The sequence below is a fragment of the Hippocampus bargibanti genome, linkage group LG11 (genome assembly GCF_051943395.1).
Source record: "Hippocampus bargibanti isolate YZ-2025 linkage group LG11, ASM5194339v1, whole genome shotgun sequence".
NCBI lineage: Eukaryota > Metazoa > Chordata > Actinopteri > Syngnathiformes > Syngnathidae > Hippocampus > Hippocampus bargibanti.
In genome coordinates this window covers 6,550,552-6,563,107 of record NC_142744.1, presented here as the reverse complement: position 1 = coordinate 6,563,107, position 12,556 = coordinate 6,550,552, and the positions used below count along the sequence as shown (strand labels likewise).

Genomic DNA, 12,556 nt, shown 5'->3' with positions numbered 1-12,556 from the left:
CCAGGATAGGCTCCAGCTTTTCACATAGGCTATAGAAAATTAACTGGTGGGTATGTTGTGACTTCCTTTCGACAAAACCTTGTTGACCCGTGTCCTTCTTCCACCCTCGCGTGGTGATTTGCTGGCTGCACAGCACATGGTCACGTCAACGCCTCTGACTTGAAACGCTGGACTGTTTTTTTTTTTTCCTCCTGCACCTGTTTCCAGCCGTCAGATCTGTTCACTTGTGCCGCTTTCTCTGTGGAGGGACAACAACTCTCTGACAAAGGTCCCTCAACGAAGGTTCGGGACCCCCAAATGTGGAGTCAGGTAGGTCATTGCTTGTCTGTAAACGTCAGGCCTCAACTTATTATGACACTAGCGACTTTCTTTCCTTCCTTATTGGTTTTGTGTGCATTCATCGTTCTCGGTGTGGGGATTTTTTTGCCTCACATCTATTTATAGTGGTTGTGATGACATTAACTCAGTGTCATCAAATGTCATAACGGCCTGATAGCATTTTAATGTAAATGTGGTGGTCGTGAGATATTTTAACGTCCATTCAAAAAAGTTGACCTTGGGTTTACACAGCTTTGGAAGACGAGGGTAATTAGATTAAAGTAGAAAAGCTTTTGATTTGACTCATTCACCAAATGGAAGAATATATTCTTCTTTTAATAGAAGATAAGTTTCAATTGGCTTTTTCCCTTTATTTTGTGATTAGCGATAGGGTAAAGCTAAGTAGCACAAATTTATATTAAAATCGGGGCATCAATGTCATTTACCGGTGCAACAGGAATTTTTTTCCCCAAATTTGAAATTTACAGTGGAGTACAACCCCTCACCCCCAACAGCACCAATCGATCGCAGTTGAAAAAAATCCAATACACAATCAATAAAACTTGTCAATGGCAGTGAAAATTAAGTCAATTTTTTTAGATAGTTGAACTACGTTGAGAATATGAGTAACTTTGTACTTCTGGTAAAAAAAAAAAACAACATACTAAATGGAAAAATACTGACACAATTTAACTCATTCACTGCTATTCTGGAATTCAAAATCTGACGTAAATTCCCGAATTTGTCTGGGTTTTGTTTTGTCATGCTTGGGTGCCGATAAAGCGCTGGCCATGGCCTCTGGCAATGTTATTTTTCTTTTCCACAAGAGGGCAGCATTTCCCTTTTGTCCATGTTAGCGCTTTGTTCCAGGTTCAGCTGTTGTAACAGCGCCATATAAAACTAATATCTATGTGTGACATTGTATTTTGGCAGCCACCCACATTTCAAGCTCATATAACTCCAGACCCACATTATTTAGGAATTAACTCTCTTTTTCTGATGAAAGAAGAGAGTCTAAGGTTTCTTATGCTGCATTGAATGTTTATGTAGTCGTAAAATTCAATATTCTGTGGGTCTTGGAAATTCAAGTGACAATGACAAAAACCCTGGCACTGGAGTGGACATTTTTTCCCCATTTCAAGCTCAGATAACGCCAGAATGATACAATTTAGGAATTAACTCTTTTTTCTGATTAAAGAAGAGACTAAGGTTTCTTAAGCTGAATTGAATGTTTATGTAGTCCTAAAACTTTCTGTGGCTCCTGGAATTCGAGTGACAATGACAAAAAACCAACCCTGGCACTGGAGTGGACACTTTTTTTGCACATGTCTGTCATGAATGAATTTTCAGAGCTTTCCTTCTCGACAAGAAATCTCAAAAGAAACTCTGCTCGATTGAGTTCAATCCCTTGGTGTCATTTTGTCTCAGGACGGACATGGAGGAAAGCTATGAGACCTTTGAAGAGGAGTTAGGGCCAACAAGAAAAGATACTCTTCCACAGAAGCCTGTTCGACAATTTCGACAACCAGGTGCTGACACTTGCTAGCAACCGCTCACACCAAACAATCTAGAAGAGATTCAGGAATACTATTTTTGTATATGCCCGTGAGTCTCAACGATTCCAATGTGGCTTTAGCCCAGGGGTGTCACTCTTTTTTTTTTTTTTTTTTTGCCACGGGCCACATTGTAGTTACGGTTTCCTCTCAGGGGGCCCTTACGAATTTGGGGAAACCATTAGAATGTTTCAGCTCCTCCACATGTTACATACAGAAGGCAAAACAAATTAATGAATAACTACTTTTCAAATTTAAAGTAAAAAATAATGACTATTATTGTGGTTTATATTGTATTGTATTGTATTGTATTGTATTGTATTATGTTGTGTTGTATTATGTTGTATCGTATTGTATTGTATTGTATTGTATTGTATTGTATTGTATTGTATTGTATTGTATTGTATTGTATCGTATCGTATCGTATTGTATTGTATTGTATTTTATTTTATTGGATTGGATTAGCCTTTATTAGTCTTGCAGTGGAGACATTTACATTTCACAGCAGCAAAGTGATGGAAGGAAGAGGAAAGGAAAGGAAAAAGGAGAAAAACAAAATACAGGAGCTGCTGTAAGTCCAGCCACTCTCGCGGCGCCATCTTGAAGTCAAAAGAACAAAAAAGTAATAATAAAATAATATGACAACACAAAGACACAGTCATTCAATCTGAACCACTTTCTGCACCCTCTTTGTTGTATGAAGCAGTTCTAGATGCAAAAGGAGATGATCAAAGCGTCCTTTTCACCAATGATTCAGGGACGTCATGGTTAAATGTGCACGTTTGCTACAAGCTAAATGTTGAAAGCAAACACGAAGCTGTAGCATCCATTGACAAAAAGAGACTGTCTGACATCTCCTGTCCCACGTAAATACACTTCAATTCCAAGCCGCGACATGATTATCGTTATCATGTAACACTCAGCTTTGTGATTATTTTTCTCTGTGAATCCCTTTGTGTCATATTTTGGTCACACGTGCCAAATTGGTGAATGATGTTAGCTTCTTTCTAGCTTGACATTTTCAACACTTCTTTCATCTCTTAGGCTGACCTTGCTGGCTTTAATTTATCTCCATTTGTCTATTGTTGCAGAAATGTATGCGAGCAGGAAGTTTACAGAGGTCAGTAGATAAACGAGGGGAATGATAATGTATCATTTTCTTTTATTTTATCTTTTAATTCATGGAATTATTTGTGCCGTATAGGAAATGTCTGCAGTACCTCAGGCCGCAAAAGTAGAACAAACTTCTTCCAGGAAATGTAGGTTTTGGTAGTACAGTGATACCTCAGCTTACGAATTTAATTGGTTCCCAGAAAGTGTGTGTAAGGGGAAAAGTGTGTCTGCCAAACATTTATTTCCCATAAGAAACCATTAAAAATGAGAATAATCCGTTCCCAGTTCCCCGTAAAACATAATTTTACACAAAATATACCTTATTTTACGTATGATAAATGTGCTATGGTATTGTAATTAAAGAAATAAACTGTACTATATAATAAAGTCATTTTATTTACCTTTGTGATGGTCGTTGATGTAGTTTCCGCTTGATGATATCCAAGTGAATTTGCCGTGCTTTCTCTGCGTTAATACCCTAACTCACACTGTCCCATGCTAGCTGCTTTTCATTAATCCAAATCAACAGAAGTTTGTCAATCTCTTCTATTGCCTGAGACCGTTGCTTAGACAACACAGAAACACCCTTAGCCACACGTAGCAATGGTTGACTTAGCATACTGGTACTGGGACGCCAAGTCACGCAAACGCACACCTCGTTCGTGTTTTTTGATAATCTCCTTCTTCTGCTCGACCGTAATGTTCTTTTGTGTCCGCTTCGGCTTAACATTAGCCTATGGTGGGGTCTTTTTCGGTCCCATAATAGCAAAAGTACTCCACTCGATAACAAACCACGTCTGCACTCAAAGAATGTGGGTGTGGAAAACTAGTCCGCCAGCCGCCGCAGAGCTGTGTGGTTTGGTTCGTTTGTCGAAAACTTAGTTTGTATGCCAAGATTGTATTCTCGCGAATTTAAAATTCGTAAGGCGAAACGTTCGTGAGCTAATGTGTTCGTAAACCGAGATATCACTATACTTCCTCACAAATTAACTTTAAAACAAGAGTGACTCATTTTTCTTTCTTCTTTAGTTCCTGTCCAAAAAACCTTGTCCGTGCAGAATTTGACTCCGATTGAAACCCCATGGGAGAACGTCACCCTCAACCGTTGTCTGTTTGTTGCCATTTCCATCCTGGTTCTAACCTCGGGCTTCCAAAGACTTCATGGTAGCCACAAGTTCAAATTTTTGAGAACAAGGCCAATGAATATATGCCAGCTGTAACCGAGTGCTGTCTTTTCAATGTAACAGAGAGCCTGCGTGGTCAGAGGACATCATCACAGGAGCATGACATCGAATTGACTGTGAGGGCACCAACCGCGTTACGACACAGAGGCAAACCAGCGCAGGTGAAATGAAATAGTGTTTTCAGTTGAACTCATCACTGTCAAAATGCCCAAAACACTAAACTACATGTCATTTGCATATAGAGCACACAACAAATTAATGAATAACTAGTTTTCAAATTTGAAGTCAAAAGTAATGACTGTTATTGTTGTTTACATTGGACAATTTAACATTTTGGTTCGGACAAGCATCATGGAATTTCACAATTTTGTTTTGCTTTCATCGGCCGAATAAAATGATGTGGCGGGGCAGATTTGGCCCCCGGGCCTGCACTTTGACACCTGTGGACTTGAATTGTGTAGTCATATTATTTTATTTTTTTTGTTTTGTTTTTTATACTTTATGTCACTTCCGGGTTGAGTGAACGCTGACGCGTCTGGCTGCCTCTGCTCACCCGCAGAAAAAAAATATCCTGTGACTGTAAAGTGTCCTTGAGAGTTTTGAAAGGCGCTTATAAATGAAATGTATCATATTATTACTTGATTATTTGTTAACTCATTCACTGCCATTCACAAATTTATTCAGGAATTGAAAATATGACAGAGGGCTATTCCTGAATTTGTTCAGGTCTTTTTTTCATGCTTGGGTGCCGATAAAGCGCTGGCCATGGCCTCTGGCAATGTTTTTCCCTTCCACGAGGGGGCAGCATTTCCTTTTTTTCCATGTTAGTGCTTTGTTGCAGCTTCAGCTATTGTTAAAGCCCGATATAAACCAATATGTACGTGTTGCATTGTATTTTCGACATCCGCCCTCCTTTCAAGCTCATATAACTCCAGACCCATACAATTTAGGAATGAACTCTTTTTTTCTGATGTAAGAAGAGAGTCTAAGGTTTCTAACACTGTACTGAATGTTTATGTCGTCCTAAAGCTCAATATTCTTGCAATTTGAGTGACAATGACAAAAACCCTGGCACTTGAGTGGACACATTCTTGCACGTCATCTGGCAGTGAATGAGTTAACCTCCAAATGTTGTGGAAAGATCCGTCCAAAATACTGTATTGAGTTTTAGCACTACATAAACATTCAATACAGCGTTGGAAACTGAGAGTCTCTTCTTTCATTAGAAAAAAAAGAGTTAATTCCTAAGTTATAAAACTCTGGGGTTATCTGATCTTGAAATGGGGCAGCTGTCCAAAATACAATGCAATACATAGATACAGTGAGACCTCAACTTACGAACTTAATTGGTTCCCAGACAGAGTGTGTAAGGTGAAAAGTGTGTATCTCAAAAAAAAGTTCCCATAGGAAACCATTAAAATGGGAATAATCCGTTCCCAGGTTTCCAAAAAATATACTTTTCAACTAAATAAGCCTTAAAACTACATACAACATACCTTATTCTATGTATAATAAATGTGCTATTGTATTGTAATGAAAGAAATACACTGCACTGTATCATATAGTCACTTTATTTACATTTGTGATGGTCATTTATGGCTTGATGGAATGGCGTTGGAGGTCGAAGGTCAAAGGGAATTGCATGAGGACTGTAATTAAAGAAATAAACTGTGCTGTAAAATAAAGTTTTATTTACCTTTTTGATGGTCGTTGATGGCTTATGGAAGGAGAGTCACCTTCCATAAGGACTGTTGGTACTGTTCGGTCGTGTGCTTCCGCCGAAGGTCACTCCGCCAGCTGTGGTGAGTGTGTATTATGAAAATAGTGCTTATTATAAGATTTAATTTTCATAAATTAGACGTTTGTAAGACGAAAAGTTTGTAAGTTAAGGTGTTTGTAAGTTGAGGTCTCACTGTATTGGGTTATATAGCGCTTTAACAACAGCCGAAGCTGGAACAAAGCGCGAAAATGGACAAAAGGCAAATGCTACCCCCTTCGTGAAAGTGAAAAAACATTGCCAGAGGTCCGACCAGCGCTTTATCGGCATGCCCGCAAGAAAAAACACAACCCGAACAAATTCAGGAATGGCAGTGAATGAGTTAATATTGCTTCTGAACTGCTCCAGATGATGGAAGGGACTCGGTTATGTGCTATTTTACATATTTTTGTACAGTACCAATGCTTTGTAGAATTGTGACAGAAGGATTAAGCCCACCCTCTTTGTCTTTTTGTGTCGTCCAATACTAAAACGCTCACTTCATATTTTTTTAGCCCGAGACATCCTTGTGGGAAGTTTTGTTTTGGTGGCTGCCGGATCTCAATGACGACGACGACAATGACGAAGATGAAAAAAGGACAACGAGCAGTCTCAGAAACAAGCCAATACTAGACAAAAAACTCATGAAGCAAAGCAAAGGGACATTAAAAGCCAGGAGGGCTAAGAAAGTCCAAAAGCAAAAGGCGAAGAACAAGAAGAAGAAAGAGAAGAAGATGTTGAAGGCATCTGACAAAACACATGAGCAAAAATCGGAAAAGGAAGAGGTGGTATCCAACGCAGAGATGGAGGAGAAGAATTAGAAGAAAGAGAATCCAAAAAGATGATTTATTTTCTCCGGTATGCACAATTTCTCACCTGTTTCGCAGCGCTTGATCAAACTTGCTTGTTAGTACGGCAACAAAGTATCATTTTACTCCTTCCATCCACATCTGTCAATAGATAAAGAACAAATTGAAATAAAACAACCCCAATGAGCTATGCAGTTGTGAACACCTTTTGCTGAAGGTGAAATGACTCCGAAAATATATTTTTCTCTTAACAGCACAAACACATCACAATATTGATCATGAACTATTGGTTTAGGTAACATCACAGAGGACATCCAACTTTTTTTAAACAACCTAAAATATAGCATACCTACAAACTTCTGAAAGCAGAAAAGCGAAGTAATTACTGATGGGTCTAATTTTCAACTGATTCTTTTCTTACAGTGGTTTTTAGGTGCTCAATTACCTGACATGTTTCAGGTAATCAATTACCTGACGTGTTTCAGGTAATTGAACACCTAAAAACACTCTGTAAGAAAGGAATCTGTTGAAAATTAGATTTCAAGTAGACAGGATGAACTTAATACAACCGTGACTGATGTGTCGTTCGCGAACGAGTGGGCGCTTAGAGCCGTCTCTTTGAAGTGAACGACTGGCGCTAGATCTTAATAGGGAGCCGCTTATAGGAACCGATTCCGCAACCCCTTCGGTTAAAGTCGCACGTGATTGGTCAAATCCGTGGTAGAAGCCACACACGTGCGCGCGCACCCATATGAATACAAATAAAGTCACATACATTTTAAAAATGAAAAAGTGTATTGTATATTTTTTGTGGTAAATTAATTTAAGCAACTACAAAAAAAGAAAAACTGAGGATATTGTATGTGTTTTTATATTAGTAATTCTTTTATTATTCTCTTATTTTTGGTAGTGAATTATGTTAGCAACAAACAACCTGTGGAGCCATTTGGGAGACGTCGGTTCTTTTTTTGTGAGCTGACCAAAAGAACCGACTCTCTAAAAAGAGCTGGAATTCCCATCACTACAAGTAATACACCGGGGTCAAGGTTACTGCGCATGCGCAGTCACCTGTCTACATTTCCGCTTGTAAGCGGTTTTTTAAATAATTTCAAATAATGTACGGCGTGCTACAACTTTTATACGGGAATTGTAATCATTTATACGAGCAGCTATTAGCCAAGGTTGACAGGTATGACACTCAAACTCGCGTCATTTTCACCTTTTCTTGAGCGAAGTCTAACTCCTGGAAATGCTTGGGAGTAATCCTCTCGAAACGACTGTTGTTTTCTTTTACTTTTCACATTTTTTGTTGATTTTTCTCCGGCTGGTGCCATTACACAACAATGATAAAAACGACGCTAAGTCTTGAGTCTCGATTCCAGTAATGAGCTGTCACTGTGGATTTCAGGAAAGACCCGTACCACGCGCATGCGCAATTCATGTAAAGAAAGCTAACAGCTAACACTGTGCCGATCACCTGCTCTCGTGTTTTGAATGAACGTTAAGTACAGTACTTACTAGTTTGACGATTTTGGATTTGTTTTTATTCGAAACCGTAATTTTAATTATTAACCCATACAACAGTACTTTTTACACCAAAACCGGAGTAGTTGGCAGGTATGAAAAAGCTCTAGGGAACACATTTGCTACAGAAAATTAATTACAGTAACAGACCTATTATTTGTTATTCTCAACGTTGAGTCCTTCAGTGAAAGAGTGCAGCTTTCCCCAACAATATGATAACCTGTTGTATGTTCCTATGTACCACATTTTAATAATAATAAATTGCATTTATAAGCGCCTTCAAAACTCTTAAGGACACTTTACAGTCACATGATATTTTTAGCACTACATAAACATTCAATACAGCGTTGGAAACTGAGAATTTCTTCTTTCATTAGAAAAAAAGAGTTAATTCCTAAGTTATGAGTCTGGAGTTATCTGAGCTTGAAATGGGGGAAGCTGTCCAAAATAAAATGCAATACATAGATATTGGGTTATAAAGCGCTTTAACAACAACTGAAGCTGGAACAAAGCGCTAACATGGACAAAAGGCAAATGCTACCCTCTTCGTGGAAGTGAAAAAACATTGCCAGAGGTCTGACCAGGACTTTATCGGCATGCCCGCGAGAAACAACAAAACCCAAATAAATTCAGGAATGGTGGTAAATGAATTAATATTGATTCTGAACTGCTCCAGATGATAGAAGTGACTCGGTTATGTGCTATTTTGAATTTTTTTTGTACACTACCGATGCTTTGTATAATTGTGACAGAAGGATTAAGCCCACCCTCTGTCTTTTTGTATCATCAAATACTAAAACGCTCACTTCATATTTTTTTAGCCCCAGACATCCTTGTGGGAAGTTTTGTTTTGCGGCAGCGTTCGCTCAACCCGGAAGTAACAAAGTTAAAAAAACAAAACACACAAAAAAACAATAACAAATATGATTTTAGGAAGAGAAGTCATACAAACACACTAAACTGATTTTTTTTCCAAGAGTATTTATATCCAAAATCTTAAAAATGAGTCGTTTTTCCAATGTATAACTTGAACATGATTAATTGTTAGCTACTGAAAGTCCCTCAGGGGGTGGTGGCCTCATCGGCATTGGTGGCATGGGCATTTGAGGGGGCAGTTGAGGGGTACCGGGTGCACCCGGGGGAAGGATCATCCCACCCGGAGGTGGGGGCAGGGACTCGTTTTGTGGGCGAGGTGCACTCATAAGAGGAGGAGGACGCTTCATAGCAGCAGGAGGCGGTGGACCAGTCGGTGGTAGGAGAGCTTTTTCCATTTTAAAATGGAACTGGAGGAAGAACTGAGGGGAGGAAAAAAAACATTTAGAGCACACGTTCTTTCAGTGCTCAAAAACTCTGATCTTCTAACCATCACCTGTTTCGTTTCTCGGTTCCAGTGTGTCCAGAAGCGGCTCTCTGCCTTGTCGATTTCTCTACTGGGGACCTAAAAGAGATCAGGTATTAACATCATAATATAGCAAAAAAAAAGGAAAAGGAAATAAAATGAGATTTCAAGAGTTACCTTAAAAGCAATCGTCTCATAAGGTTCCGCAGCTAGCAACAGGTACTGCCAACGGCGGTCCGGGGGCTCGATGCGCTGTTCGTATGCAGACATGAAACGATGTCTGGGCCCAATACCTTCCGCGACTTCCGGGTAGTCAATCTGAAGGTTGTAGAATTCGACTTTAACACTTGTTTTTACTTACTCACTCACTTTTTATTTCAATTTACACCAACCTGGAAGAGTAAAGACTGCTGCCCAGTCTCCGGATCCCTCTGTTTGGTTACTGAGAAGGGCACAGACATCCACCATGATAAGGAATATGTGATATTAGTGCACAGTTACATACAGTGATACCTCGATTTACGAACCCCTTGGCTTACGAACTTTTCGGTTTACGAACGTTAAATTTATGAAAATTTTACCTTGGCATACGAACTTTTTTCGTACAGGGAGGTCTAACAACAAAAATGGCAGCCGACTGTTTTTGTCCTCTATTCCCCACCTCCAGTCTTTGGTTAAAGCCACGTGATTGGTCAAGAACGCAGCAGTGAGGGGAGGTGGTTTAAACATAAAAGAGACAGGCAGACGACAGTGAGAGTTTCAACTTTCATAGTTCAATGGTGGAGTGTAGACTGCAAGGTTAAAATATCCCATCAATCAGGCTCCTCAAACAACCCGCACAAGCCATCTGTATACTTGATGCAAAAAGCTATCAACCCAGCTAAACAGAACACAATTGATGAGAAACTAGATTTATCACAGAGACAATTATCACAGAGAAAGCAAGGGATCATTCAAGCAAGGGATCTAGAAGGGATCATTCCTCAAGATGGTGAAAGAAGAAGGTTACGTTCCTCATCAAGTGTTTAATGCTGATGAAACCGACCATCACAAAGGTAAATAAAACCAGTACAGTTTATTTCTTTAATTATAATATCATAGTATTTATTATACATAAAATAAGGTTTATTTTGTGTAGTTTTAAGGCTTCGAAAATTAGAAAGTAGAAAATTATGTTTTATATGGACCTGGAAACGGATTATTCTCATTTTAATGGTTTCTTATGGGAAATTAATTTTTGGGATACAAACTTTTCACCTTACACACTCTGTCTAGGAACCAATTAAGTTCGTAAGCCACGGTATCACTGTAAAAAGTTGAGGAACTTACCCTTATAACCAGGCCGACCAATTTTCACAAACTTCCTGACCTCGACCTTTACTTTTGCTGGTGCTGGCTGAGCAGGAGCTTCTTTGGCCTCTTTGGCAGCTCGCCGCGCCCTGACAAACAAACAAACAAACAAACAAAAAACGCAGGTCATAAGGGTTTGAAAACAAATATTGGGCATAGATGATGGGCCAGCCATTGTACATTGTTTAAAGGAGATGCGGTACTTACAAATTAGTCTGATGTTTCTTTCCTTGTGTGTGTGCTAAGTAGCTGCCCTATAATGACAAAAAACACTGTTAATATTGTACTTGAACCATAAAGACGTCACATGTACATATTCAAATTATAACCTCGTTGTTGTGAAGCGTCAGGCAAAGTTTGCACTCATATGATCCTAAATGATTCTTCATAAAGTAGGGATCTTTGTTGATGTCAATGGTCTCCAGAGCCAGCTGGCGCAACCGCTCTCGTCTGTCTCGATTACTCTCGGAGGAGGACGCCACACCTCCACTTCCTGTCTTCCCTCCAGCTCGATGTTGGAAATCCATTTTTTTATGGTGATTGATCAAGACACGAAGCTGCTTGCAGGCAAACAGCCAGTTGATGCAACACTGGACAGCTACGACTTTTTTTTCTCTTTCCTGTCTTGGTTACCTAAAGGCGGAAATACAGTTTGAGTTACAATTTTGTGAGCAGAAACACATATACTGTTTTGACTAACGTTTATTCTATTGAAAATATTAATTCAGGGACGTCACGAAATAAAGTAATCACAAAATGGGGACTGAGCCCTTCGCGAACCTGCAAACCCCCAACATAATGCCAATAGCCCAGTTCCAATTTTGACTTTGACTCCACATTGTTGCATATTATCGACAAAAAAATGTTAACGGTGCTACAGCAAAAAAAAACGGTGGGTATGTTCCAATAGTGGATGATTTGGCGATCACTGACCATAAATGTGCGGTACTGTGGTAATTCACATTTAGATTACGATTTTCCCCACCAAGTCGACAGTTATATACATTCATAAGTTACACTTTCTAACCGAAAACACACACATTTGGGGTAAGCCGACTTATTTTCTTGATAGTTATGTTACTTGATCGGTGACTGGAAGGGCTAAAGCTAACACGGTTAGCTTCCTCTTAACACCTTACATCACACGACCACCGAATCACAAAAAAACATATGTACCCCACTTCAATAACACATACAAAAACAATTAAATGGACAATTAATAAGTATTTCATATCGAATGTACGGGTTACTTAGAAAAAAACTTACCAACAATACAACAAAAGCATCACGCTAATGCTGTAAATGAGCATGCGTACGTCGTTTATTCTTCTTTGCGTCGTAAGACCGCTTAGTTTAGTTCTCACTAGCGCCACTTAACGACCGGAAAGCGCATAGCGCGGCCATTCGCGGTCGTAAATTCAAATGCTAATTATACACTTTTGTAAATCTTATCACTTCTTCTCAAAGACGTGCCCAATTTTTTTGTACTTGAATCACATGTAAGAATAAAATAATCATCTTTGCCGGAACCAGTATAAAACAAAGTAAACCAGCAGTACTCAAACCGTGAACTATATTTCAAGAAACCACGAGGTCTGCTGAAATTGTCA

The 12,556-nt window shown here is 39.2% G+C and overlaps 2 protein-coding genes across 3 annotated transcripts; one reads left to right on the top strand and one right to left on the bottom strand.

The window, feature by feature from the left end:
- The first annotated feature begins 202 nt into the window (after positions 1–202).
- LOC148891326 (uncharacterized) lies at positions 203–6,919 on the top strand. 2 transcript variants are annotated; one of them, XM_089009055.1, is made up of 7 exons: positions 203–309; positions 1,747–1,847; positions 2,963–2,991; positions 3,076–3,130; positions 4,014–4,148; positions 4,232–4,329; positions 6,440–6,919. In XM_089009055.1, exons 2-7 carry the CDS (start codon positions 1,754–1,756, stop codon positions 6,743–6,745), a joined length of 717 nt encoding a protein of 238 aa, XP_088865181.1. In that variant the 5' UTR covers positions 203–309; positions 1,747–1,753; the 3' UTR covers positions 6,746–6,919. The 2 variants fall into 2 exon arrangements, with proteins under 2 accessions (XP_088865181.1, XP_088865182.1); XM_089009056.1 differs by lacking the exon at positions 203–309 and having other exon boundaries at positions 1,772–1,847; positions 2,916–2,991.
- Positions 6,920–7,898: 979 nt separating this feature from the next.
- On the bottom strand, positions 7,899–12,287 carry sf3a2 (splicing factor 3a, subunit 2). Its single transcript, XM_089009053.1, has 8 exons — positions 12,213–12,287; positions 11,276–11,579; positions 11,154–11,200; positions 10,926–11,035; positions 9,989–10,038; positions 9,774–9,914; positions 9,627–9,695; positions 7,899–9,552 (listed from the first exon to the last, which is right to left on the bottom strand). The coding sequence occupies exons 2-8, from the start codon at positions 11,471–11,473 to the stop codon at positions 9,295–9,297; spliced, it is 873 nt and encodes a 290-aa protein (XP_088865179.1). The 5' UTR covers positions 11,474–11,579; positions 12,213–12,287; the 3' UTR covers positions 7,899–9,294.
- Between the last annotated feature and the right edge of the window lie 269 nt (positions 12,288–12,556).

Bases quoted from the DNA above. Each gene is read 5' to 3' on its own strand.
- LOC148891326 (XM_089009055.1), top strand. From the start codon at position 1,754: ATGGAGGAAAGCTATGAGACCTTTGAAGAGGAGTTAGGGCCAACAAGA. The intron at 1,848-2,962 runs GTGCTGACACTT...CTATTGTTGCAG, and splicing joins TCGACAATTTCGACAACCAG to AAATGTATGCGAGCAGGAAG. The intron at 2,992-3,075 runs GTCAGTAGATAA...TGTGCCGTATAG, and splicing joins CGAGCAGGAAGTTTACAGAG to GAAATGTCTGCAGTACCTCA.
- sf3a2 (XM_089009053.1), bottom strand. From the start codon at position 11,473: ATGGATTTCCAACATCGAGCTGGAGGGAAGACAGGAAGTGGAGGTGTG. The intron at 11,036-11,153 runs GTAAGTACCGCA...TTTGTTTGTCAG, and splicing joins AAGAAACATCAGACTAATTT to GGCGCGGCGAGCTGCCAAAG. The intron at 9,553-9,626 runs GTGATGGTTAGA...TCCTCCCCTCAG, and splicing joins GGAACCGAGAAACGAAACAG to TTCTTCCTCCAGTTCCATTT.